At 54.7% G+C, this 23,431-nt stretch overlaps 1 protein-coding gene across 1 annotated transcript in view; it reads left to right on the top strand.

Annotated features, from left to right (window-relative positions):
• BCL9L (BCL9 like) overlaps window positions 1-23,431 on the top strand; it is a 38,410-nt gene that overhangs the window by 10,340 nt on the left and 4,639 nt on the right. The window contains exons 2-7 of the mRNA XM_015884058.3: window positions 14,776-15,139; window positions 17,129-17,251; window positions 18,382-18,592; window positions 19,084-19,168; window positions 19,573-21,961; window positions 22,308-22,574. Coding sequence (XP_015739544.2) covers window positions 14,839-15,139; window positions 17,129-17,251; window positions 18,382-18,592; window positions 19,084-19,168; window positions 19,573-21,961; window positions 22,308-22,574 — 3,376 coding nt within the window. The 5' untranslated portion in view covers window positions 14,776-14,838. The remainder of the gene's footprint in view (window positions 1-14,775; window positions 15,140-17,128; window positions 17,252-18,381; window positions 18,593-19,083; window positions 19,169-19,572; window positions 21,962-22,307; window positions 22,575-23,431) is intronic.

Consider the following 23,431-nt stretch of genomic DNA (forward strand, 5'->3'; position numbering starts at 1 on the left):
CTGTGGGAGGAAAGCACTGCTGTGCCCCGGTGCCAGGGATGGGGAGGGATGGCATCCTTCCCTTGCACATAGGGGTGCCAGCAGCTTTGCCCTGCCCGTAGAAGAGCTGCCTTCTAGAGGTGCCCAGCATGTGGTCAGTGCTGTGCTTGTGCCCTGGTGCTTGCTGCTGCTTTGGTGGGGTAAGGGTGGGCATCTGGGCTGAAGGAAGCGCACAGACTGTGCTTCTGGACAGGTATCCTCCATTCTGCACCGGAGCAGGTGATTTTCTCCCACACCAGCGCTGCATCCCAGGCACCAGGCGCTGGTTCTGCTCGTGTCTCAGTGTCTGACTCCCTGCACCCAACCTGCAGCAGGGCTCAGACACAGCAGCTGTGCCGTGCTGGATGCACACTCCTGCAGGACCACCCGGGCTGCCCCTGTATCCCCTCTCCCCCTCCCGCAGTGCCCACATGGCGGCCCAGCAGGGCATTGCAGCGGATGGGTGTCCCTGCAAAGGGTTAATGGTGCTGCAGCTCGCGGTGCCGGCTCCTCGGGCAGCTCCGTGCTGCAGGAGCGGTGTTTGCAGCTTGCTCCAGTTGGCGTGTTTCCCAGAATGCTTTGGAAAAGCACTGACCCCTGACCCCCAGTACAAACTGAGCCCAGCACGTGGGAGGGAGAAATTACTCCCAGACCTTCAGGCTCCAGGGTTTACAAGCTGCCTGCAATAAAGCAGCCATTTTTTCCGACAGTTACTAAATCTCCCTTTTAGCTCCACGGCAAACCTCTACCGTCACTCCCCTCCCCAGCCCACAGCCCCTTTTCTCTCTTTTTCAACCAGGAATACTGCTGAAAGAGCGGATGGGTGGTCAGCGCAGGGCGCAGTGTGGGGTGGTGGGTCCCATCCTTGGCACTGTCTCTCTGCCTGCCCCGTTCCTGCTGATGCTGCACCCTATGCCGGCCTCCTGCAGCACCTGCTGCCCTATGGGATGCACATCTGCAGCTCTGCAGGTCTTGGAAGGTGATTCCTCGTGCAGAGCAACTCACGGGTGATGGCATTCTGCTGTGAACAAGTGATGTTGTCTCCATGTTGAGGAGCCAAAGTGCAAAGGTTCTCCTCCTGGCTTCCAAGCCTTGATACCTTGATAAGAGCCCAAGTCTGAGCTCCGTGTGCCATCGGCTCCGTAGGTAACTCACACAGGGATTAGTCTCCAGGGAGGCCGGCCAGTTTCTAGGGGAGATGGCTGCGTGGGAGGCTCACGAGGCTTCGCCAGATCGTGCTTGTAATGCCTGCTGTGATGTGAAGTGCCAAGTGCTGCTCGTTCACACGGGGTTTCGTGGCGGTCCGGTTGTGCTCAGAGCCGTGTGCTGCGCTGCAAAGGGAGTGGGGGGGTGTGCAAGTGTTTGCACAGCACTCTGGGAACGGGGCTGCTGTGCCACGGGCACCGTGGGATCCAGATAAATAACATTGCAGTTAGTGTTTCAAAACAAGCTCTTCCCCACTCCTCCCAGCCCTGCGCACATTCCTCCAGCAGGGAGCAGGCGGAGGTGGGGAAGTGCCTGCAGACAGAGGGAGGGCAATGAGCAGCTGCCCGGAGCTGGGGATGGTGCTGGTGACGGCTGGCACCTGCTGCAGGCATGAGCAGCACAAGGACTGAGCTACACCGGGCTCTGTGCTGAGCTGCTGGTCAAAGGGACAGAGGAGCCATTTTCTTCAAGCACACCATGCTGCTGTAGGATCACGCATTGGAAGAACGCGTTCTGAATCCCCTTCTCTCCCCTCTCAGAGAGCTCGGTTTTGTTTTTACATCCCTGTGGCAGGCAACCAAGCTGGCTGAGTCAGTCATCTGGCCGGCCACCAGCAGCAGAGATGTGGTTTTGTCCCCTCCCTCAACCCCCCGCCCCGTATTTTTTTCCTGCACCTACTGACAGTTTCATGTATTGAAAACAAACCTCTGGTTCTGTCTCAGGGCTGGGTTTTATTTTCTGCCCTATGTGTGGGGCTGGGTTCAAGCCTGTATGTCAGTGCTGGGGATGGCAGCACCTGAGGGAGAGCTGAGCAGGGTGCAGGAAGCAGTCAGTGCTGAGGGCTGATGGGGGTCCCTGCAGCAGGGGACGTTGCATTGCTGTGCTGAGCACGTGGGTAAAGTGGAGACTTTGTACGTTGATTTTTCTTCTTTCCAAATGCATAAATCCCAGTAAATGCTCCGGCTCTGCTCTGGCTCCTGTGTGCTTCAGCAAGAATGCTGCATGAGGGCGAGCAGCTGCTTGGCTGCTGTGAGGCATGCGGTTATCTGAGGATACCTGCACTGCTCTGAACTGGTTTGTTTTTTCCTCGGTCATCTAGCAGCACTCAGCTGCAAGCCATGCTTCCAAGGCAGCGAAGGCAAGGATGGGGTGCAGCTGCTTCACTGATAAGGGCTAAGAGACATAAAAGGCAAAATCAGTGCTGATGGATGGCTCCAGTTTACTGGGCTCCATTTCTTCACTCCTGTCCCAGTCCCTTAAGAGCTTTGTGCCTGTGGGCATGAGGAGGTGTGGGCAGAGGAACGTTCTGTAGCAATAAGTGAGGGCCTCTGTGATGGAACCAGGGAGCACGATGCAGCCACACTTCTTTCTCACCAAAAGCAGAGCCCACCGAGCACCTGAGCTGCTGGAGCAGATAGTGTTGGAAGCATTAGCAGATATCTGTTAGATCAGAATCCATGCAAACCCTGAACTCCTCAGTCCTACCCTGAAAGTGTGTTTGCAGATTGATCATAACTGATGCTGGCAGGAAACCTGGGGATGGATTCTAAAGCCCCGTTTTGGCCCCAGCTGCTCACCTGTTTGCTTCTGTTTTTATTGGAGAATAGGAAACAAGACTTGTCAGTTCCACATTGTCCTGGTTAGTGCTGTTGGCACAGTTTCTTTCTAACCTAATCACCAGGAAAGCTGCTTGTAACAAGGTCTGACCTGTGGGCAAACTTTTAAACAAGCACCAACTCCTGCATCAAATCAATACCCAGATCAATTCTCCCTCCTCCTCTGTCAGAAATACAGTATAGCTGAGTTGGCTCTGCCTGCTGAGGCTGTTTCCCAGCATATCCCCATGCAAAAGCCTCATTGGAGAATCATGGAGCAGCTTAGCTTGGAGGGGACCTCAAAGCCCACCCAGTGCCACCCCCAGCCATGGGCAGGGCTGCCCCCCACCAGCTCAGGCTGCCTGGGCCCCATCCCACCTGGCCTCAATGGGGATGAGGAGCTCCATGAAGAGCATGCATGAAGAGCTGCAATTTAGAGCTCTCTCCACAAATACTGTCACCATGGTTTCGGAGGTACCTGCCCTTAGAACCTTGCCCCAAATCATGCAGAGCGCTTGGGGAAATCCTGCAAGCCCCGGCTGGACGGCAGCAGGGCGGCCTGGCGCAGAGATCAGGCTTTACTTGCTCGTGCAGTGAGACTCTGGTGCCCGGAGGTGGGGTTGGCTGAATCTCCAAGCCAAGCTTTGGAGAAGAGAACCTGCGTGGTCCCTGCCCTGCTGTGCTGCTGGGCGGGCTGCAGGCGGCCGCAGGTTGGTGCTGGTGTGAACATGCTCCCGTGGAGCTGCGGTTAGGCAGGCACACCCACGCCGACATGGATGCAGGCAGCTCGGTGCCGGTGCAGGCCTGCTGCCATCACACACAGCAGACAGACGTGTTCCTATCTGCACGGCTTCGGGGTTCTGCTGACACAGACGGCCCCGCACACACCGCTGTGCTCACAGACATCGGTGACAGCGCAGCCGCGGTGCTGGGCTATTTTTGGGAGCGCTCCTAAGAATCTGAGCGTGGTTCAGATGTTAGAGTCTTAGATGGGGGAAAGCTAGAACAGATGGCTGGAGGGTTCGGAGCAGCAGCCCTGCTGAGAACAGATATTTATAGGCAGATTTAACCCTTGTGTGGTCTTCGGAGCCACGCTGAAAGGAACAGCAGCTGAAGGGAACGCGGCCGTGACCTCAGAGCATGCGCTGTCCTGCCCTCATCTCTTGAATATTTAGAGAAGACCAAAATCTGTGTGCTGCTCTGAACAGTGCTGGCTGCAGAGTAGAGAGTGTGATGTGTTTGTGCTGACAGGTCTGTTTGTAGTCCTTCCTTTGGAGCAGCCAGCCTCCTGTTTGGGACCTGGAGTAGTCTTGTGTTTAACTTGCATAGTGCAGCTCCAAGTGGGCTTGGCTGAGATGAGCAGCACTGAGGGGAGAGCGATGGGGAGGCTGGGAAGAAAACGATGCCCTCAGGTGGGAGATGTAAAGCTGCAGTGCTGGGTTGGCAGTCAGTCCTGCAGGGATCACACACAGCAGCGTGTGTGGAACGCTGTGCTCAGTCCTGTATGCATTGAGTCTCTGCTGAGCTGCACTGCACCTTCCCCCATCGAGGCTTAGAGTAATGCAGGAGCTGAAGCCTGCAGCATCACCTCCAGGTCTCTGGGCTCACTGATCCCAAATCCAGACTGTTCCTGTTGCCCTTCACCCATTCATCCCCTCCCTGGATGTGATTCTGTTCGTATGTGTGAGTTGAGTTGAAGAGCTCTCAGATTTCCCAGAGGTTTTGATGGCCAAAAGTTCTCCCATCGTATTCCTGGCGTCTCAGGCTTGTTTTACAGTTCCTGAGCTGGAAAGAACAGAGGAATACATTTAATCTGCTCTCTGCCCCAAGAAATGCAACCCTGCCCACGGCAGGTTGGTTGAAACTAGATGATCTTTAAAGTCTCCTCCAATCTGAGCCGTTCTGTGTTCTTACGACATGCACTGTAGTAGTTGGTAGCGTATATTACGATGGGTGTCTTCCCTTCCAGCCTCACTTTGTCCTTTCCAGCTCTCTCGGCTGCAGATCCAATGTGTGGCTCTGCGTTTTGCACCCAGGTAGATTGGTGGGAGCCAGGTTGCACTGCACGCATGTGTCTGGGCTGGCTGTTTTCATCCAAGGCTTGCAGGAAAGCCCAGCAGCCAGCTCTCCCCTTCTACCTGCAGCGGAGGAGAGCATGCAGTGCACCAGGCAGGCTGGTAACTGCCAGTCCCAGGGAGCTGCCCACACTTGCCTGGCCTCCACAACAGCCCCATTGTTCTGAGCAGGCAGGAGGAGGCTTCCTGCAGCTCCCTGGGCAGCTTTAACCCTCTGTCTGCCAGCTTCAGCTCATGGGGCACATGTGGAGCAGGAGGGACAGTGGGTGGGTTGGACGGCTCCTGGCACCTGTGAGCATGTGGAGGGGCAGCGGCTGGGGGGACAGAGCCTCTGAACTCAAAAAGGTGTGAATGGAGAAGCCAGAGGCATGGTGAGTCTCCATTTCATAGAGTGATCGGATGGTTTGGCTTGGAAGGGACCCTGCAAGGCTGCCCGGTGCCACTCCGTGCAGTGCACAGGGACACCCACAGCTCCAGCAGTGCTCAGAGCCCCGTCCAGCCTGACCTTGGCTGTGTGCAGGGACGGGGCACCACCACCTCTCTGGGCAACCTGTGCCAGTGCCTCACTGCCCTCAGTGCCCTCAGTGCCAAACCTTCTTCCTTATCTCCAGTCTCAGTCTCCCCTCTTGTAGTCTGAAGCCATTTCCCCTTCTCCCATCACACAGACCCCACTACAGAGTCTGTCCCCATCTTTCTTACATCCCCTCTAGGTTTCTCTTCCATGCCTCCAGGCACTGTGACCTTGGTTTGGAAGCATCCTGCATCCACCCTGGCACAGCCACCAACAGCTGCGCAGCCCCGGCCCTAACACACACTGGAGCAGGAAGTGTCTTTAGGAATGGGATGTTTGGGGTGCTGGGGTGCTAATTCCAGTAGCTGAGATATTGGCGTGGAAGCTGTGTAAAGCGATTCCAGCCTGATCAAAGTGCCTTCTTCCTTCCTGTCCTGTAACGTGATCACGGGCCAGAGAGCTTCTCCCGATCCTGCTTCTAATTCCTGTTGTAAATGCACAGCCTTGGAAGGAGCACTCATGCCTCACCAGTGTGATCATACAACCATAGAAGGGCTTAGGTTGGAGGGGACCTTAAAGTCACTCAGCCCCAACCCCTGTCTGTGGGCAGGGCTGCCCCCCAGCAGATAGCACTGCTGGCACACAGGCTTATGTCCAGGGTCACAGACAGAGTCAGAGCTGCACCGTCTGTGGTCAGGAGAGCATGAATAACTCATGGCTGGAAAAGGAGCGGGCATCTCTGTGCTGCTTTTTGAAGGCTGGGTCTGTGCTGCCTTTCTGCTGAAGGAGCTGCTCTGCAGCATGGGCTGTAGTGAACTGCCGTCTCCATCCCTGCTGTCCATGATGCTGGTCAGATCCCTGTAAGCTGATCTGAGGCATTTTAGAGCTGCCTCAAACACCCCTGCCTTGTCCCAGATTCCCTCTCCTGAATCCTGGCTGGAATGCCAAGGCTGAGCATGGGGATCTTCTGGCTGCCAGTCTTCAGACCGTGACCATGTCCTGTGCTTGCTGCATCACCTTACCAGTCAGTGTTACTGGAAACCCTGTATCCCATTTGCCTATATGAAAATGTAAACGGCCATCCTGGATCCAATAGGGATGTTTCCAGCTCTCCCACTAGACAGCTCCATGCTCTTTCTTCCTAATTGTACCCAACTCTTTGTCAACGCCATCACTCTTCTTGTTTGTGCATTCTGGGTTTTGTAATAGATGGTGTAACTGGAGCTGAGCACATGGGCTGAGCTGGGAGTGCTTAGTGCCCTCACTTACTGTACCAAGTGCAAGTGAAACAGCTCGGGAGCATTATCTGCCTGCAGAGAACAGGGCTGTGGCCACAGGGAGCATTCTAAACCTCAGAGCTTGGGCCTCCTATGAGCCTCAGACGTGAGGGCTGGAGGAGTTTGGGAAGCCCTTGCCAGCTCTGTGCACCATAAATCAATGAGGCATCTCTCTCCTGTTGGAGCAGAGGGCTGACTGGGGGCAGCCCCGAGGAAAGGTTGCTGCTTGGCCCCTCCTTGCGGTGTGTGTGTTTGGCTGCTGTTAAACATTCATCCTGCAGCCCTTCCAGAGAGCTGCAATTAGCGAGATGGGCTGATTTCTGGCACTTTCTGCCTGTTTCTGCTGTAAGTTGGCAGCATGGGTCAGGGTTAGATAATTATGTCTCTGCAAGAGCTCGGCGAACTGTGGGAGGGTTTGTACAAGGGCAGAGCAACCCCTGGGACCTTGGGCTGCTTCTGCGGGACAGGCCATGCCTTTCTGCAACCCCGACGTGGGAGAAGCTGGGAAATTTCAACTTAGGATGTGGAGGAGGCTTCTGAGACGTGGTGAGGAGGTGGAGCAGCTGCCCTTGCAGGGCACTCGGAGGGGAAATCCCTGTGCCATGCCCCCAGCAGCACCGTGCCGGTAAAGCCCGGTGCCATTCAGCAGCACATCCTCACTGCCCACCCCAACAGTGCTGGGGAAGGCAAAGGGTTTCCCAGGGTGGAATTTCCTGCAGGGCAGATGAACGGCTGCTTCCCCTTTGACCTTAAACCCCAATGTGCCTGAGTCATGATGGCATGCAAATAAGAGCGAGAGAGAGTGGGGGTTGAGGGAGCTGCTGGGAAAAGGAAGTGACCTCAGCCAAGGTTTAAATATAGAGCCAAAGCTCTGCTGTGTGCTGGGGCTGTTATTTATAATCGCAGAGGAGTGCTTGCTGACTTCTTGCATCCCTTCTGCAGTCCGATCTCCCAGAAGGCACTGCAGATGGATAATGATTTCTGTGCAAGGTGCTGGGGCAGCCAGCCTTGCTCTTCCATCCCTTTGCTGCCTTTCTGGCCCAGGTGATGCGGTGCACGTGTGCTTGCTTGGAGGTGTGCACACAGATGCAGTGATTTGGGCTGTTTGGTAGCACAGTGCTCCAGCCTCTGCTTCTGTCAGCTCACAGAGTCCCAATGTGTTCATTGCTTTTTGTTCACTGTGCTTAGTGCAGGGACAGGTCACAGGAGAGGAGCCCAATTCTGCCCCAAAATGGGTCTGTTTCCAAAGCAGGCTGTAAACTGTAGGACACCAGGAGGTATACGCAATACAGATCAGCTCCTTCCCAAACCTTCCTACCATTTTTTTCATTATGGAACATCCTTGAAGGTAAACCTGCTTGTTGCACACTGTTGCAGCACAAGTCCTGCTGTGCAGTGGAGGGGGGTGCAAAGCATTGAGGGGTGGGGGGGTGCCCTTATTCAGGCTGGGATTCGCAGCATAGATCTCTGAGGGTCATCACCTCGCCAGGGGCTGTTGTTTTGGAAGGATTTTTCTGCAAGGTGTGGTAGGATCACCAGCCCTTGCTTGCAGTGTGCAGCAGCCACCTCCGTGCTGAGTTCCTCTGAGGAAGGAGAACAAACATCTGCCAAGACTGCATGGCTGTGGCCTTCAGGACAGCTGTCTGCATCCTGGTTTGAGAGCTGGGATGCAGAATTAGGGATTGGTTTGGACATGGGGACCAGTTGGGCAGCGTTGGGCTGAGGATGCCCTGGGTGAGGGTGACACCTAGTGGCTCCACCCCACAGTCCGTGGGGCAGCAGTGGGTAGGGGTGCTCAGTCTGCTACCCAGTGGCTGGGAACTATGCTGGGTTCTCTTGGGTTGAAGGTGGAGGGGTGCCAGGAGTTAACTGCCCTCCTGTCCTGTGCATATAGCATAGCAGAAACCCTTTGGCAGTGTGTGGGAAGGGACCAGGTATGATTTTTAAGAAAAGTAGAATGGAAAATGGGATTTACAGGTCAGTGAGCCTCACCTCTGTGCCTGGGAAGAACATGGAGGGGATGCACCTGGAAGAGAGGTTAAGGCACACTGAGATGAGGGGGTGATCCGAGACAGCCAGCACAGCTTCAACAAGAGCAGAGCATGCCTGACCCATCCCATGGCCTTCTGTGATGGAGTGATGGCATCGAGGGGCAAAGGGAGGGCAACTGTTGTCATCTACCTGGAGCTGTGCCTTTGACACAGTCCTGCACCACATCCTTATCTCCACATTGGAGAGAGGTGGATTTGGACAGTTCAGTGGATAAGGAATTGTTTGCATGGTCACAGCCAGAGGGCTGTTGTCAGTGGCTCCATGTCCAGGTGGAGGCCGGTGCTGAGTGGTGTCCTCCAGGGGTCCATTTTTGGACCGGTGCTGTTCAGCATCTCTGTCAGTGACAGATAATGGGATGGAGTGCACCCTCAGCAGTTTGCTGATGCCACCGAGCTGAGTGGTGCAGTGGACACAACAGCAGGAAGGGACACCATCCAGAGGGACCTGGACAGGCTCTGAAAGTGGGCACATGAGAACTGATGAGGTTGAGCAAGGCCAGGTGCAAGGTGCTGCACTTGGGTCGGGGCAGTCCCAGCCATGAGCACAGACTGGAGAAGAACTGGTGGAGAGCAGCCCTGCGGAGAAGGACTTGGGGGTCCTGATGGGCAGAAGCGGGACATGAGGCAGCAGTGTGCGCTTGCAGCCCGGAAGGCCGACAGTGCCCTGGGCTGCAGCAACAGAGGGGTGGCAGCAGGGAGGGGGGGTGGTTGTGCCCCTCCGCTCTGCCCCTGGAAGGCCCCACCTGCAGTGCTGTGCACTGATCCCCTCCATCTGAGGACATTCTCTGATGCTTTTGTTGGAATACAGACCAACTTACCCACCAATGTCCCAGGGCTACTTTGCAGATTACTTGCTACTTAAGGATAGTCCTGCAGGGCAGGGTTCCAAGTACTCCTTGTATCTTAGCACTGCTTTTAGCATCAGAAGTGAAGTATGGGTGGAGGTATATGAATCTGCATTTCTAAGAGCTCAGAATGGCATTGGGTGTTGGCTCTAAAAACATGAATTGTCCTAGAAGAAGTGGTGAAAACCAGGGCCATCTGTGAATGGGCTGAAGAATAGTAGGAGGCTTTTTTTACAGGTCAGGGACAGAAAAACGACTTGAAACAGCAGGAACTGCATGATGATTTGGGGATGGTCGGGCAGGGCACTGGATAATCTCATTAGGCACCATTTTCCATGCAGGTTTGGATTAGATGATCTTTTAAGGTCCTTTCCAATCAAGAGCCCTTTGTGATTCAGTGGTTTCATGGCAATACACATCAGGCCTTACCTGACTTGCATGACTTCTAGGCAAGACTTGATTCACTTGTGAGACTTGTGGGCAAGTTGGGTATTCAAGGTCTTACCTCCAAACCTACTGCACATGACTGTCAATGTATTAGAGGGCAGCGTGAGGCACAGCTCACCCAGTGCATTTCTGAGCATTATTCACATGGGTATGTCTCTCTATAGATGTAAGGGAAGGTGATGCTGAGATTTTATCCTCCTTTGAGACCTTTGAGACCTGTGGCCACAGTTGCAGCATGGCATGCTGGTGCTGAGCTGTGCTTTTTGGGCTCAGGTGGCTTTCAGGGCTCCTCTGGCTGTTGATGCTCATCTTGGACTCTTGGCTGGAGATGGCAGGATGACAGTTATACAGTTCTGCTGTTTTGGGGGGGCTTGTTTCTCATTGGAACTGGATCTGAGTCCTCTGAATGGTCTCACAAAACAGTTTGTTTTGGAACAAACATTTTTTGCATTGCAAAAAAGGCAAATGTCTGAATCTGGTCTTTTTCTCAAATCAGAAATGATTCAGGAATCTCAGACATCAGAAATCTTGCTTCTGGAAAGCTTGTCATAGCCCCTGCCTTGTTGAAATGCTTTGACTTTAATGAAGCAGTCTGTTATCTCTTTGAAAGTGTGCTGTCCCTTTTTGCTGCTGGAGCAGGTATAGAGGAGGGCATGAGGATGCTCAGAGGGCTGGAGCACCTCTGCTGTGAAGACAGGCTGAGGGAAGTGAGCTTGTGCACCTTGGAGAAGAGAAGGCTGTGGCTGCACTGGGCAGTCTTTAAGGTCGGTCCCCTCCAACCTATGGACATACCTCCGACATATGGTCTATGATTGTGTAACTTCAGAACCCACTTGAGTTTATGGTGGTATCCGTGGGACATTTTGGATCAGGGCTGTCACAAGATCAGTGCTCAAATGCTGTGCTGCCAGCATACACAGTGTGCTCAGCTCTGTCTGCAGCAGCAGCCTGCCCTTGTTACTGGCTGGCAGAGCAGGGCTCAGTTGCTGTCAGCTGGTTGCATCACTTCATCACAACGCATCTCGTCTTGTCTGCTGTTGGTGGGGCATGTTGGTACAGCTCGGGAGGCTGATATCCACCCTGTGCAAGTCCAGAGCTATCCAGGTTTCATTGCTGTGCTGGCAGTGCTGCTGGAGCTCTCCTGCCTTGCACTGCACACTCTGCATACTTGCGGTGGTGTTGGGAATCTGTGTTGCTGTTCCTTGCAGAGTGGGAGCGTGATTCACCAGAAAGTCCTCTGGGAAGGCGTTGGGGTTTCAGGTTTCCTGAACTATCAGCTATCAATTCCGGGACTGGGAGTTTGTCAACCCAGTCTCTCCTCGCCCAGTTTTTCCTCCTCCCCTTCTGCTGTTGTTCAGAGCTTTGCTGTGAGCAGTTCTTGTTGGTTTTGTGCGAGGTTTATCTTCTTTGATTTAAAGCTTCTCAGACGTACAAGACACAAATATTCTCCCTCTGCATTTAGATACAGCCCTTCTTCCAGCAGAGCTATCGATTGAGCTTTGCCTGCTCCTTCCCCTCATCGGGTAGGTTGGCCCCCTGTTTCCTGATGGGGAAATCAAGGCAACCAGACAAAACCCATCAAGCTCAGGATCACTCACGGATCTGGTGGCAGCAGGGCTCGGACCCAGGAGTCTTGGCTCCTCGCTGTAGCCACTGGGAATTAGATTTTCTATTGTCTTTAAAACTGCTGGGCTGGAGCGTGTGTGTTGCTAAATTGCAGAGGGAGCCACATTTCTATGCAATCTCCTTTTTTCTCGTGTTCTTTTCGAGACGTTTTGGATCATTTGTCTGCCCGTGTCAGTGTATCTTCTTGCTAATTAATTCTCTTCTGCGGCCCAGATGCGTGGCATGCCTGCTGGAATCTGCTTGGAAGGGGTGTGTGCAAGGAGCTCGCAGCAATCAAGATGTCTATCAGCATGCTGCAGCCAGACAGATGGGAGGCTGGGGTGGAGTCCCGCCATGCCTCTCCAACAAGATCCAACTGTTGCTGCTTCTGAGAGCACAGTAGAATCTGCAGGCAGTTGCTTCTGGCCTTGATTTGTGAGTGTGGTGTGGCTGGGCTCTCTTAAGAACAGAATAGGAGATGGGTCACAGTCAGCTCCGGATGGCTTGCTGTGCTATCATCAGCTGAGGCAAGGTATGGGATGTTCACCCAAAATGAAAGGAGGAGGAACGATAATTAGATGCCCTTAGAACACAATGTGCTGTAGGGGACCTCGCAGCGGGTGAGGCTGCTCTGCACCTGATGGTTTCATTGGGGTGGCTGCTGGGTGTTGCAGGGCTGACAGCTGTCCTCCCTCATGGCGTTCTGAGGGATGTCTGTCCTGAATGGAATAGTTGGTTGAGGTTATCCAGGCTGCTCGAGGCGGGTGGCTGTCTGCATGGTATCTGTGAGTGAAGCACCTTCCATGATCAGCTGCAATGAGAGGTTACACGATGGGGATGTAGTGTGGTAGGCATGTCTGCTTTGATATGACAGGACAAGGAGGAATGGCTTTAGGCTACAAGAGGGGAGATGTGGGTTAGATGTGAGGAAGCAATCCTTTCCTCAGAGGGCCCAGAGAGCTGTGGGTGCCCCATCCCTGCAGGCACTCAAGGCCAGGTGGGATGGGGCCCTGGGCAGCCTGAGCTGGTGGGGGCAGCCCTGCCCATGGCTGGGGGTGGCACTGGGTGAGCTTTGAGAACCTGAGCCGTTCTGTGGCTCCTTGGCTGCTGAAAAGGCTGGGGTTACTACTGGGCCTTTTGGTAGGGACCTTCCAGCTTCTGACTCATTGATGAATGAGTTTGACCTGAGAACCAGAGGGGCAGTGGGTGCATCTTGACCATCACTCTGCAGTCTGCGGGCACGGTCTTAGCAGGGATCTGGCTTTCTCTCTCCTTCCTCAGCACGCTCACATCTGTGCTGTGCTCAGCTACAGCTCGGGTTGTGCTGCAGTGCTGCTGAGCGTGTTTGGTGAAGCACTTTGGGATCTGTTTTGAATGAAATACTGCGCTCATGCAGATGTGCCGCAGGCGGACTCGCGTCTCCTCGCTGATAGCAGCGGCGGCGGTAGCTCCTCTCTGCTAATCTAACGGCATCTGGGTGTGCATCAGATTGTGACCCTCAGGACAGCTCTGCAATGTGTTGCACAAATTGCACGGTGTGGAGCTGGTGCAGCAGCAGGCAGGGCTGGGGGCCATCGGCGGCACGAGCTGCTGCAGGGCTGGCTCTCTGGAATGCTGTCTGGCAGCAGCCTCTTCCAGCGGGGTGAAGGCTCCCCAAGGCTGGCCAGGCTGTGATTGCAGGCAGCATGTGTGCTTAATGCCGCAGTCTGTGCCATATGGACCTTCTCCTCCTCCCCGCTTGCCCTCTCTGTGTCTCCCTTCCCACTCCGCTCCCCTCCCCCTGCAAGCGCTTTGACAGAGCAATTGGGCAGGCACTGGGACCGCGGCTCTGACATAAATCTCTCCTGGTGTGGAATGAGGGGTATAAATATCCAGAGAGTGATGTGATCTTTCCAGCTGCTATTAATAGGTCCCCAGAGAACCAGAGCGCGCGAGCAAGGCTGGCTGACGCTTAAAGGGCTAGCAACTCCCTTATGTGCTGTGAAAATTAATCAGCACTGTGGCTCACCATCTTCCTCCGGGCTAAAGCGGAGCCCTCAGAGAGGTGTGCGGGGAGGAGGAGGGAGCAGCTAACGAGTCGCTAGTTAGGGAGCAGTGATAGGGCAAGCTGTGCGCAAATGATGCTGCTAACTAGGCAGGAACGCCTGGGCGGGCTGTGCAGTATGGCTGTGTGCAGTGGGGATGTGCAGTATGGCTGTGTGCAGTGGGGATGTGCAGTATGGTGTGAGCAGTGGAGATGTGCAGTATGGTGTGTGCAGTGGGGATGTGCAGTATGGTGTGAGCAGTGGGGATGTGCAGTAGTGCTGCTGCCGCATGCTGCTGTGCCAGGCTCTGCTGCACACTGCTGCATACCAGTCAGCCCTGATGCAGGGGGCAGGTGTGGAGAAGTCCATTTGATAGGCAGGGAACTACCTGGCAGTCGGTTGCAAGATGCAGCCTGTGCTTTGCAGCCATCACCAGCAAGTTGGAGGTGGTGTGCACGGTGTTGCTGGGCACTGTGTTCTATTTAGAGCTGCTGGGTTTGGTGCTGCTTGTCCCAGGGTGGCAGAAAAAAACCTGTGCTCAGCATCTGGGCTGCTCAGTCCAGATGGGAGGAGCGTGGTCTCAGTAACCCCTGCGTGCTGGGAAATGCGTCTGCCTATACAAGGGAAAGGTTCTTGCCTGTGTGGAGGGGGTGTCATGCCAACAACATAGAAGTATGCAAGCAGACAGGGATACCTCAGCTTCCCCAAACACGTGGCTTGCTTTCCTTCCCCAAAGGAAGAGTAATGACAGGGCTGTAACAGGGCAGAGTGAGGCCCTGATGCAGGAGAGCCGAGGAGCGGTTCTCACTGGGATGCTCTTCATTCCCCACAAGCACCGTCAGAGGCTTTAGCAATGAACACACTACAGGTCTTTGTTCGAGAGCTGCATCCCTAAAGTTGGAGATGGGCATCCCAAGCAGCCCATTTCTGGTGCTCCAGAGACGAGGTTGGCCGAGGTCCTGCAGTGCCTGTCCCATGTGGGATGTCAGAGGTAGTCGTAAGCCATGAGGGATGCACACAGCAGTGCCCAGGGCTGGCTGCTGAGCTGCAGGTTGAGCAGCTCTGTGTTCTGCCTTGCTGTGTGGGGCACCGTGCTCACCCTCTGCCCTCTTCTCTTGCAGGTTTGTGACAGAAAGGCCTGGGAGCTCCCTCCACTGGTGCTGTGGGACGCTTCAGCCAATCCAATGCACCCTGACAACAAACTGCCCAGCCATGGCAAGGCAGGCAGCAGCGGTGCCCCGGCCCAGCACCACAACGTGAGCCAAGCACCCACCTGCAACCTGGGCTCGAAGGGTGTGGGTGCGGGCAGCCATGGCGGCAAGGCCACCCAGATCTCCCCTGGCAACTCTGGACTGAAAAACAGCCAGAACACTGTCCCAAACTTCAGCTCCTTGAAAGGCAAGGTGAAACGGGAACGGAGCATCTCAGTGGACTCTGGAGAGCAGAGAGAAGCCGGCACCCCGTCACTGGACACAGAGTCGAAAGGTAATGTGCTCCTATATTGTGGTTCAGAAGTCCTTCTCTCAGTTGCTCCAAGCATCCTGGCAGGAGTGGGGATGGGAGCAGCTGTGAGCAGCTTGTGTTTCTGTGCTGCCCTTCTCTTTGGACCTACCCGGGCAGCCTGTGCATCACCATTTGTCTCATCTGCAGTTCAAGGAGCAGAGTGGCTGAGCACTGTCATGTCTTAAACTGCTGGTTACATCGCTGTGGGTTGAACGGCCTTCTGAGGAATGCTAAGCAAGAGCCTGCTTCACTTTCACTGTTCTGAGCAGCTCTGCCTTGCAATGTACAGACTTTCAGCTCAGGACAGAGTTTAGTTGCTTTCTGTCTCCTCAGTGCTGGCAAAGAGCTGCTGTTGTGGTGTTCCTGCAGCTGCCCACCTCCTTGCCTGGTTAGTGAGGAGGTGCTGTAAGGGTCGCTATCTGTGGTTTCATCAGCTGTGGATGACTCTTACATAGAAACACTCGGCTTCTAAAAAAGGGCTGAGTCAGTGCTTCCAAACCCTTTGACTCCTCAGTCCCGACCAACCTTCCCTGTGCTGTCCTGCATCTCACACAGCATGGCACCCAGTGGCTCCATGTGACACAGGAAAGCTACTGAAATAACATTATCAGGAATGCCTGAATCCTCCTGCAGTTCACTGACATGTTGCATTAATATGCCCCATAGACCTCTAGATGGTATACAACAGAGTGATCAGACAGTGTTACATTGGATTTAACACAGAGCTGGAAGTTACCCATCATAGAATCATAGAACCCTTAGAGCTGGAAGGGACCTTTGAAAGTCGTCTGGTCTCTGTTCCCAGCTCTAACCCCAGGTTCCTGGGTGCCTTCAGACAAGCTGCTTCCTTTCCAAGCCGCCCCAACCTGAGCTGTGAAACCAAGGGAGCATCTGAGTTCAGAGAGGGTGTAAAGACCCCTGCCTGATGAATGGCTTCAAACAGCCGAGTCCATGTCTCTTGTTCCTAACAAGGGTGTGAACATCTTCAGGTTTTACTTGTCTTTTAATGACCTTTCTCACCACTGATTGCCTTTTGAAGCTCTTGGCCAGGAAAAAAAAACCAAAAAAACAACAACCAAAAACACATGAAAAGGAGCCTTGCTCAGTACTTCATCAGCAGAGCCGTGCAGCCCTGGGTCTGGCTGGGAGGATGCATGGTGTGCATGTGGGAGTGCAGACCTGCAGAGGAGCAGAGCCAGTGCATATGTGGAGAAAGGGAGGAGGACAGGGATGAGGCAGTGACCTCGAGTGCTGACTGCCCTGGTGGGGAGCTGCAGGATTTAGTGCTCTGCTGGTGCCAGGCAATGCAAGTACCTGGGAGGTCTTCTCAGAGAAGAGAGCTGGCGAGGGAGCGGGGAGGAACCTAGCAGGCCTCTAGCAAGCTCCCTGTCTGTCTCTTGTGCCAGACCGAGCTTTTCTGAATGGCAGACGTCTAATACTGACTGTGCTTTCCTGTTAGCCAGTGCTGTGCCTCTCAGTCAGCGAGCATCTGGGCTGTGCCCACAGGATAATCCTTGGGTCCAACAAGCTGCCAGCATCCTCAGCCAACGGGTAACAGCTTGGGCCTGGTGTGGGCTGCAGAGATGTTCTGCGAGAGGTATCTCAGGCCAGGCAGTGCTGCTGCTGGAGGGCTTTCATCCCAGGCCTCTCACAAGCCTTGCTGGAAGGGATTGTGTTGCAGCTCTGGCACAGTGCTCAGAGTACACGAGGCCATGTCTGACAGCACGGCCAAGCCCTGCGTGGGTCTCTCTGCCACCCGGGGTCTTGGCACACCATCCCCAGGCTGCCCCTTGACCACCACGTGGGATGATGTCTCAGTGCCAGCCCAGATACCTGCAGGATGTGGTTGGTGAGCTCCAAGCTTGGCCTTGCACACCGTGCTTCCCCAACCTCTTTCACCGCAGCCAGGCAGAGCCTTCTCAGCCCCCTGCCAGCTCTGCTCAGCTCTTCTGACTCTTGTGTCCTTTGCAGGTGAGGTGGCTCCTCGCAGCAAGAGGCGGTGTGTGCTGGAAAGGAAGCAGCCGTACAGTGGGGACGAATGGTGCTCTGGGCCAGACAGCGAGGAAGACGACAAGCCCATCAGCAGTGCACACAGTGAGTGCTTACCTCCTGGCCAGCCCAGAGTCTTGAATAAAGCCACATCTCTCCTGAAAGTGAGGCAGGTCATTGTGCTCCGAGAGATCTGCAGCCACACAGTGAGGGGTGGGATTTGTTCTGTGGAGATGCCACTGAGATGCTGGAGGGGGGAGGTATTGAGGTTGGATGTCTGTGCTGCCCAGATACCTTCAACTGTACAAATGAGGCTAAAGATGCTCTTGGTGTCTTGACAGTAGTTCAGGCAAGGCTGAGCTGCCCAACATGAGCAGGGAGCTCTTCCAAAACCATGACACACGGCCATTTCTTTTGCTTTGGAGGAAGTGCTCTCCCTTGTTTGGCAGTTCAGTATCACTGTGAGTCAGCAAACGTGCCCATAAAGCTGTGTGACGTATGGCCTTCATGCCTGCCAGTGCACAGCAGCCGTCTATCCTGAGATGTTTATCTCCACATCTCTGTGTGGTTCACAAGGACCAGGATGGAAGGCAAGACTGCAAGACTTTCCTGCCAGCTGGTTGGAATCATAGAATCATTGAGGCTGGAAAAGACCTCCAAGGTCATCCAGCCCAGCTGTCCACTTACCACCAATGCTGCCCACTGACCACATCCCTCAGTGCCATTGCTTTGCCCCAGGCTGACTGCTAGTCCAAGCATTCACTGTTGGTAAGAGAAGAGCAAGCCTGGCTCAGTGGCTGTAGTGCATGTATGGAGCTGAGCAAGAGGAAAGCAATGAATGCTGCTGTTAATTACAATGCTTATTAATATTAATTAGGAATATTACTCAATAATTAATGATGATTAATAATTATCGCTGGTGAAAAGCATCTCCTCTTTCCCCTGCTACCCGGGTGCCTGTTGTTACCACCATGGGAAGGGAGATAAGATGAGCCTGGGGCCACCCTGAGATGAAGGAGAGACCAAAGGAGGAGTTGGGCTGCTTGGTGCCTGGGGACATCGGCCACCAAGATTGCAGGGACTGCTGGTCGGCTGCTGCCATCTGGTGGTGCAGGGAGCCTTCCTGCTTCCCTTCATCTGTTCTTTCTGGTCCAGACAGCAGTGCCGTTTAGCAAAGGCTGCTCTGCTTCTCTTGCAGCACTGGCTTTAGTAACTCCTGTCCTGTGCTCCCACAGACTGTAATGTAGCAGATCCTGCAATGTCCACGGCCTCGCAGCTTGGCCCAGGGTCCAACCCGCTGCCAAACCTGAATGAGACCAGTTCTTCCAGCACACCCCATGGTACTGCCCCAGGCTTACGGTCGGATGGTGCTGGAGGTGGAGGTGGTGGAACAGGAAAGCAGCCTTCGCAGTTCGTCTACGTCTTCACAACACACCTCGCTAACACGTAAGCAGCGGATCTTGTCCATTCACCCATAGCAATGTGGATTGCTGATCTGGAGGGGTTGGGTTGTCACAGGGAATGCCGTGTAACACTTGGTGTTCACCGCTCAGTTCCTCACTTCTGTTCTGCGTTGTCTCAGCCATAGCATCTAGCAAGACTGAGTGTTAGGGCTTTTTGCTAGATCATATGTCATGTGTGGTAGAGCATCTTGGAAACAGACTCCTATAGGGCAGCATGGAGCAGCAGGCACAAAGCAGAGCAGAAGGCCCAGCACAGGACATGGGAAGAGGGAAATTCCAAGGCAGGTGATCTTCAGTTGGAAAACCTCTCTGTGACCTGTGCAGGACAGGGGTGAGGACGCTGAGAATATCCCCCCATTCCTACTGACCTCCTAAGAATTCCCTGTTCCCATAGGACTGAAGAGAGGAGGTGGTGCCTGGGGCCCGGGATGGGGCACAATGTCTGATCTTGAGTGGTTGATTCTCTCTCCCCAGAGCTGCGGAAGCTGTCTTGCAGGGCCGAGCTGACTCCATTCTGGCCTATCATCAGCAAAACGTCCCACGGGCAAAGCTAGACCAGGTATACTGGCCATGGACCCAATGCTCCTGTTGGCGAGTGCTGCTGACCATTCCGTTCTGACATGGCTATTTCCCCCAGCTCCTGGTTCAGCTGTGGAGGAACAGGGGATCAGAATTCCCTTTCAGCAGTGTGAGAAGTGCTTTTCTCTGAAGCCACTTCAGAATGAGTCTTGGTTGCTGTAAACTGTGAAGAATTTGGGCTGGGGCACGATATGTGGCCCCGCAGATATGTGGGCAGAATACATGACTCTGTATTTCCAGGCCATGTGATGGGGCCTGCTTCTTCCCCATGAGGAATGAAGGCAGAGCTGCCATGTGGCGTGTTTCAGATTGTTTTCCTGTAGGGTATGGGAAGAATAGCTGGAGTGTTTTCATCCTCACTTTGTCTTCCTTTTTCTCCATCAGGTGCCAGCTCCTAAAGTGCTGGGAGTTGCTGAGCAGGTTCCAATTAACCCTCCTTCTGCCAACACTCCCCAGTCGCAGCCACCAGCACCTCAAGCAAGTCAGCCACAGCCGCAGCCTCCCCCACCGCAGCCTCCTCCTCCACCTCAGGCCATCAGTCAGACAGCTCTACCTGCACCCAACAGCCTGCCCCAGGAGGGGACGAGTGAAGATGTCCGAAGAGAACTGACTCCCAACTCCATAGGAAACAACAGCAGCAGCAACCAGCCTGGAAGTAACCACCCCAATACACCCACTGCATCGACCACCACCATGCAGCCTGGGCAAGTGGACTCTGCCACGTCCAGCTCCAACCTCCTTGGGGAGGGCCCAGGCTCGGGGATGCAGGGGAATGGGCAGTCAGGTCTGGGCTCCAGGAACTCTATGAACTCAGAAGGGCTCTCGAAGGAGCAGCTGGAGCACCGAGAGCGCTCTCTGCAGACCCTGCGGGACATTGAACGTCTGCTGCTGCGCAGCGGGGAGGCTGAGCCGTTCATGAAGTCCACCCAGAGCATGGGAGAGGCTGGGAATGCCCCTCAGCCACAGGCTGCTCCTGCCCAGCCCCCTGCACCCCCTGCCAGCATGAAGAAGTACGAAGAGCCTCTGCAGTCCATGATTTCCCAGACCCAGAGCCTTGGTGGCCCCAGCCTGGAACACGAGGTGCCCCACCACCCCGGCACTGACATGGGGCAGCAGATGAATATGATGATGCAGCGGCTGAACCAGGACAGCTTGACGCCAGAGCAGGTGGCCTGGAGGAAGCTGCAGGAAGAGTACTATGAGGAGAAGCGCAGGAAGGAGGAGCAGATCAGCATCCATGGCCGACCCATGCAGGAAATCATGATCCCACAATCTATGGGCAGCATGATGATGCGTGGCCCTCCCCCACCCTACCACAGTAAGCCTGGGGAGCAGTGGCCGCCAGGCATGGGCAGCCAGCTGCGGGGACCCATGGACGTGCAGGACCCTATGCAGCTAAGGGGAGGGCCACCCTTCCCAGGGCCACGATTCCCTGGAAATCAAATACAGAGAGTCTCTGGCTTTGGAGGGATGCAGAACATGCCCTTGGATGCTCTTGGTCCTATGAATGCCATGCAGAGGCCGGTCAGGCCTGGCATGGGGTGGAGTGATGATCTGCCTCCGATGGGAGGTCCCGGGAACTTCCCACAGGGCTCCCTGCCCTACCCATCAGGGCAGGGGGACCCTGAAAGGTTCATGAATCCACGTGCCAGGGAGGAGATTCTGCGGCACCAGCTGATGGAGAAACGCCCGGTGGCAATGCAGAGGCCGATGGGGATGTCCAGCAACTCCATGAGCCAGGGTATGGAAATGGAGAGGATGATACAGGCTCACAGACAGATGGATCCATCCATGTTTGCTGGGCAGATAGCAGGGGACAATCTGAGCAACAACCCAATGGGAATGGATTTTGCAGGAACTCGAGGGATACTGAGTCCCCCTATGAGCCAGTCAGGCCTTCGGGACATGGACGCACCCATGGGCCCTGGTAACCTCAACATGAACATGAATGTCAACATGAACATGAACATGAATCTCAATGTCCAGATGACCCCCCAGCAGCAGATGATGATGTCGCAGAAGATGAGGGGCCCTGACATGATGGCCCATCAGGGTATGAGCCCTGAGGAGCTGGCCAGGGCAAGGGCTCAGAATGGCAACGGCAGTGCAATGTTGGGGGGACCACAGAAAATGATGATTCCCTCCCAGTTCCCCAGCCAAGGACAACAAGGTTTCTCGAGTGGGCAGGGACCTTACCCCAACATGCCTCAGGAGATGGGCAATGCCTCAGACATGTTCAGCCCTGAGCAGGGCACCATGCCTGTCGGAAGCATCAGTGGTACCACTAGACTCAGCCACATCCCTCTGCCCCCAGCCTCCAATCCCGCTCCTGCACAAGGGGGAAACCTGGCCAATATGCACCCAGCACCTTCCCGGGGGTTGGGCCGCCGACCCTCCGACCTCACCATCAACATCAGCCAGATGAACTCCCCCAGCATGGGTCACCTTAAATCCCCCACCCTCAGCCAGGTGCACTCCCCACTGGTCACTTCACCCTCTGCCAACCTCAAGTCCCCGCAGACGCCATCGCAGATGGTCAGCATGCCACCTTCTAACCAGTCTGGACCCCTAAAGTCTCCCCAGGTGATGAGCTCCTCACTTAACGTCCGCTCTCCAACTGGCTCACCAAGCCGCCTGAAGTCCCCTTCTATGGCTGTTCCTTCCCCGGGTTGGGTGCCATCCCCCAAACCCACAATGCCCAGCCCAGGAGTCAACCAGAGCAAGCAGACGCTCAGCATGAACTCCTCCACGTCCATGGCAGGACTGGATCAGGGTATGTTGGTACCTTGTGTGCTGGTGTGCCTGTGTGTGTGTTTGGGTGAGTGTGTGAGCATCCAGAAGCCTGGAACAAGCCACCCCTTTGCTAGACCATTTTCCCCTATGTCTGCAATGCTCTCGCAGGAGTGGGGAGACACTCATGGCTAATTATTCTGGAGTACTTTTTTTTCCCCAGGGGTCCCAAAAGGACCCTTTGGAATAACCCGAAAGGCAAGTGGTGCAGCCTGTGGTTTAGCTCTACCTCTGATGGCTGCCCCTGTAAGGAGGGAACAATCTGCTGTGTGATGGGAGCAAGCTGCCGTGTGTATGCAGTGCTAAACTGTGCTCTCTCTTGCTTGCAGGCTCTCTCCCTTCTGGGCCCAGGAGTAGCTCTTCTGCACCAGCCAGCAACCAACCAGCCTCCAGCACCATGAACCCCAACATGCCTTTTACTTCCTCTCCAGATCCATCTCCCTCCCAGAACCCCCTTTCTCTGATGATGTCTCAGATGTCCAAGTACGCCATGCCCAGCTCCACACCACTCTACCACAATGCCATCAAAACCATCGCCACCTCTGATGACGAGCTGCTGCCAGACAGGCCTATGCTTCCACCTGGAAGTATGGCAGGTATGTGCCTGTAGGGCTGTGCCACTGTGTTGGTGTGTTCCCTCTTCAGCTTCCTTCTCAAACAGCTGAAATTTGCCCTTGTTTGTAAGAGTTGGCTCACTTTTCCACCCTGTGTCCTATTTTGGCTTAGCTGTGCTGCCTGGCTGGATACCACCCAGTCTGGCATGCTGCTCCCATGAGCTCTGGAAGCTTTCAAAGCATTTTGACCCAGTGTGGACATGTTGGCTCTGGGTTTCCACTGCAGGTAGAGATATCTCAGGCCCAGGATGAGGCAGAAGGCCTCTGCTTGGAACCTGTAGCAGGAGAGGAATGCTCAGAACAGGGATTGGGAGCCTGGTGGCTTTTAGTGTAGCCCAGGTGCCTGCACGAGCAAGGCTGGATCTTAGCACAGTTGTGATTTCAGTAAGCGACAGCCAGATACGCTTCGCTGGCTGCTGGCACTGATGAGGACAGCTAAGCAAATGATTGCCTTTCGTCATTCTGTGCTCGCTATGAAGGGGAAGGGGAATTCCAGCGAGCTGTTCCACTTGGTGCTGGGGTTTAAAGCTATTTGATAAATATTTTCAGTGGTTTTCAAAGCAAAAAATCAACTTGTTGACTCTTTGACTGAAAAGAAGTCATTTGGTTCAGCCACGAGCATGAAAATACACCCACTGCCTCTCAAACAGAGCCTTTTATGAGCAGCTTGCTCTGTGGTACTGATGAGCCAGTTTGTACCTCCTGTATAGTGCTTGGTTTGGGATGCTGGCACTTCTGGCTTGTTCCTCCTTGCCACTCAGCAGTGTGTGATCACAGAAGGAGCTGGAGGGCTGTGCTGAAGGGTCACTCCTCTGTGTGGCACTGCAGTGAGCAAAACT

The sequence above is a fragment of the Coturnix japonica genome, chromosome 34 (assembly GCF_054131305.1).
Source record: "Coturnix japonica strain WE chromosome 34, WE-NBRP24, whole genome shotgun sequence".
Taxonomy (NCBI): Eukaryota; Metazoa; Chordata; class Aves; order Galliformes; family Phasianidae; genus Coturnix; species Coturnix japonica.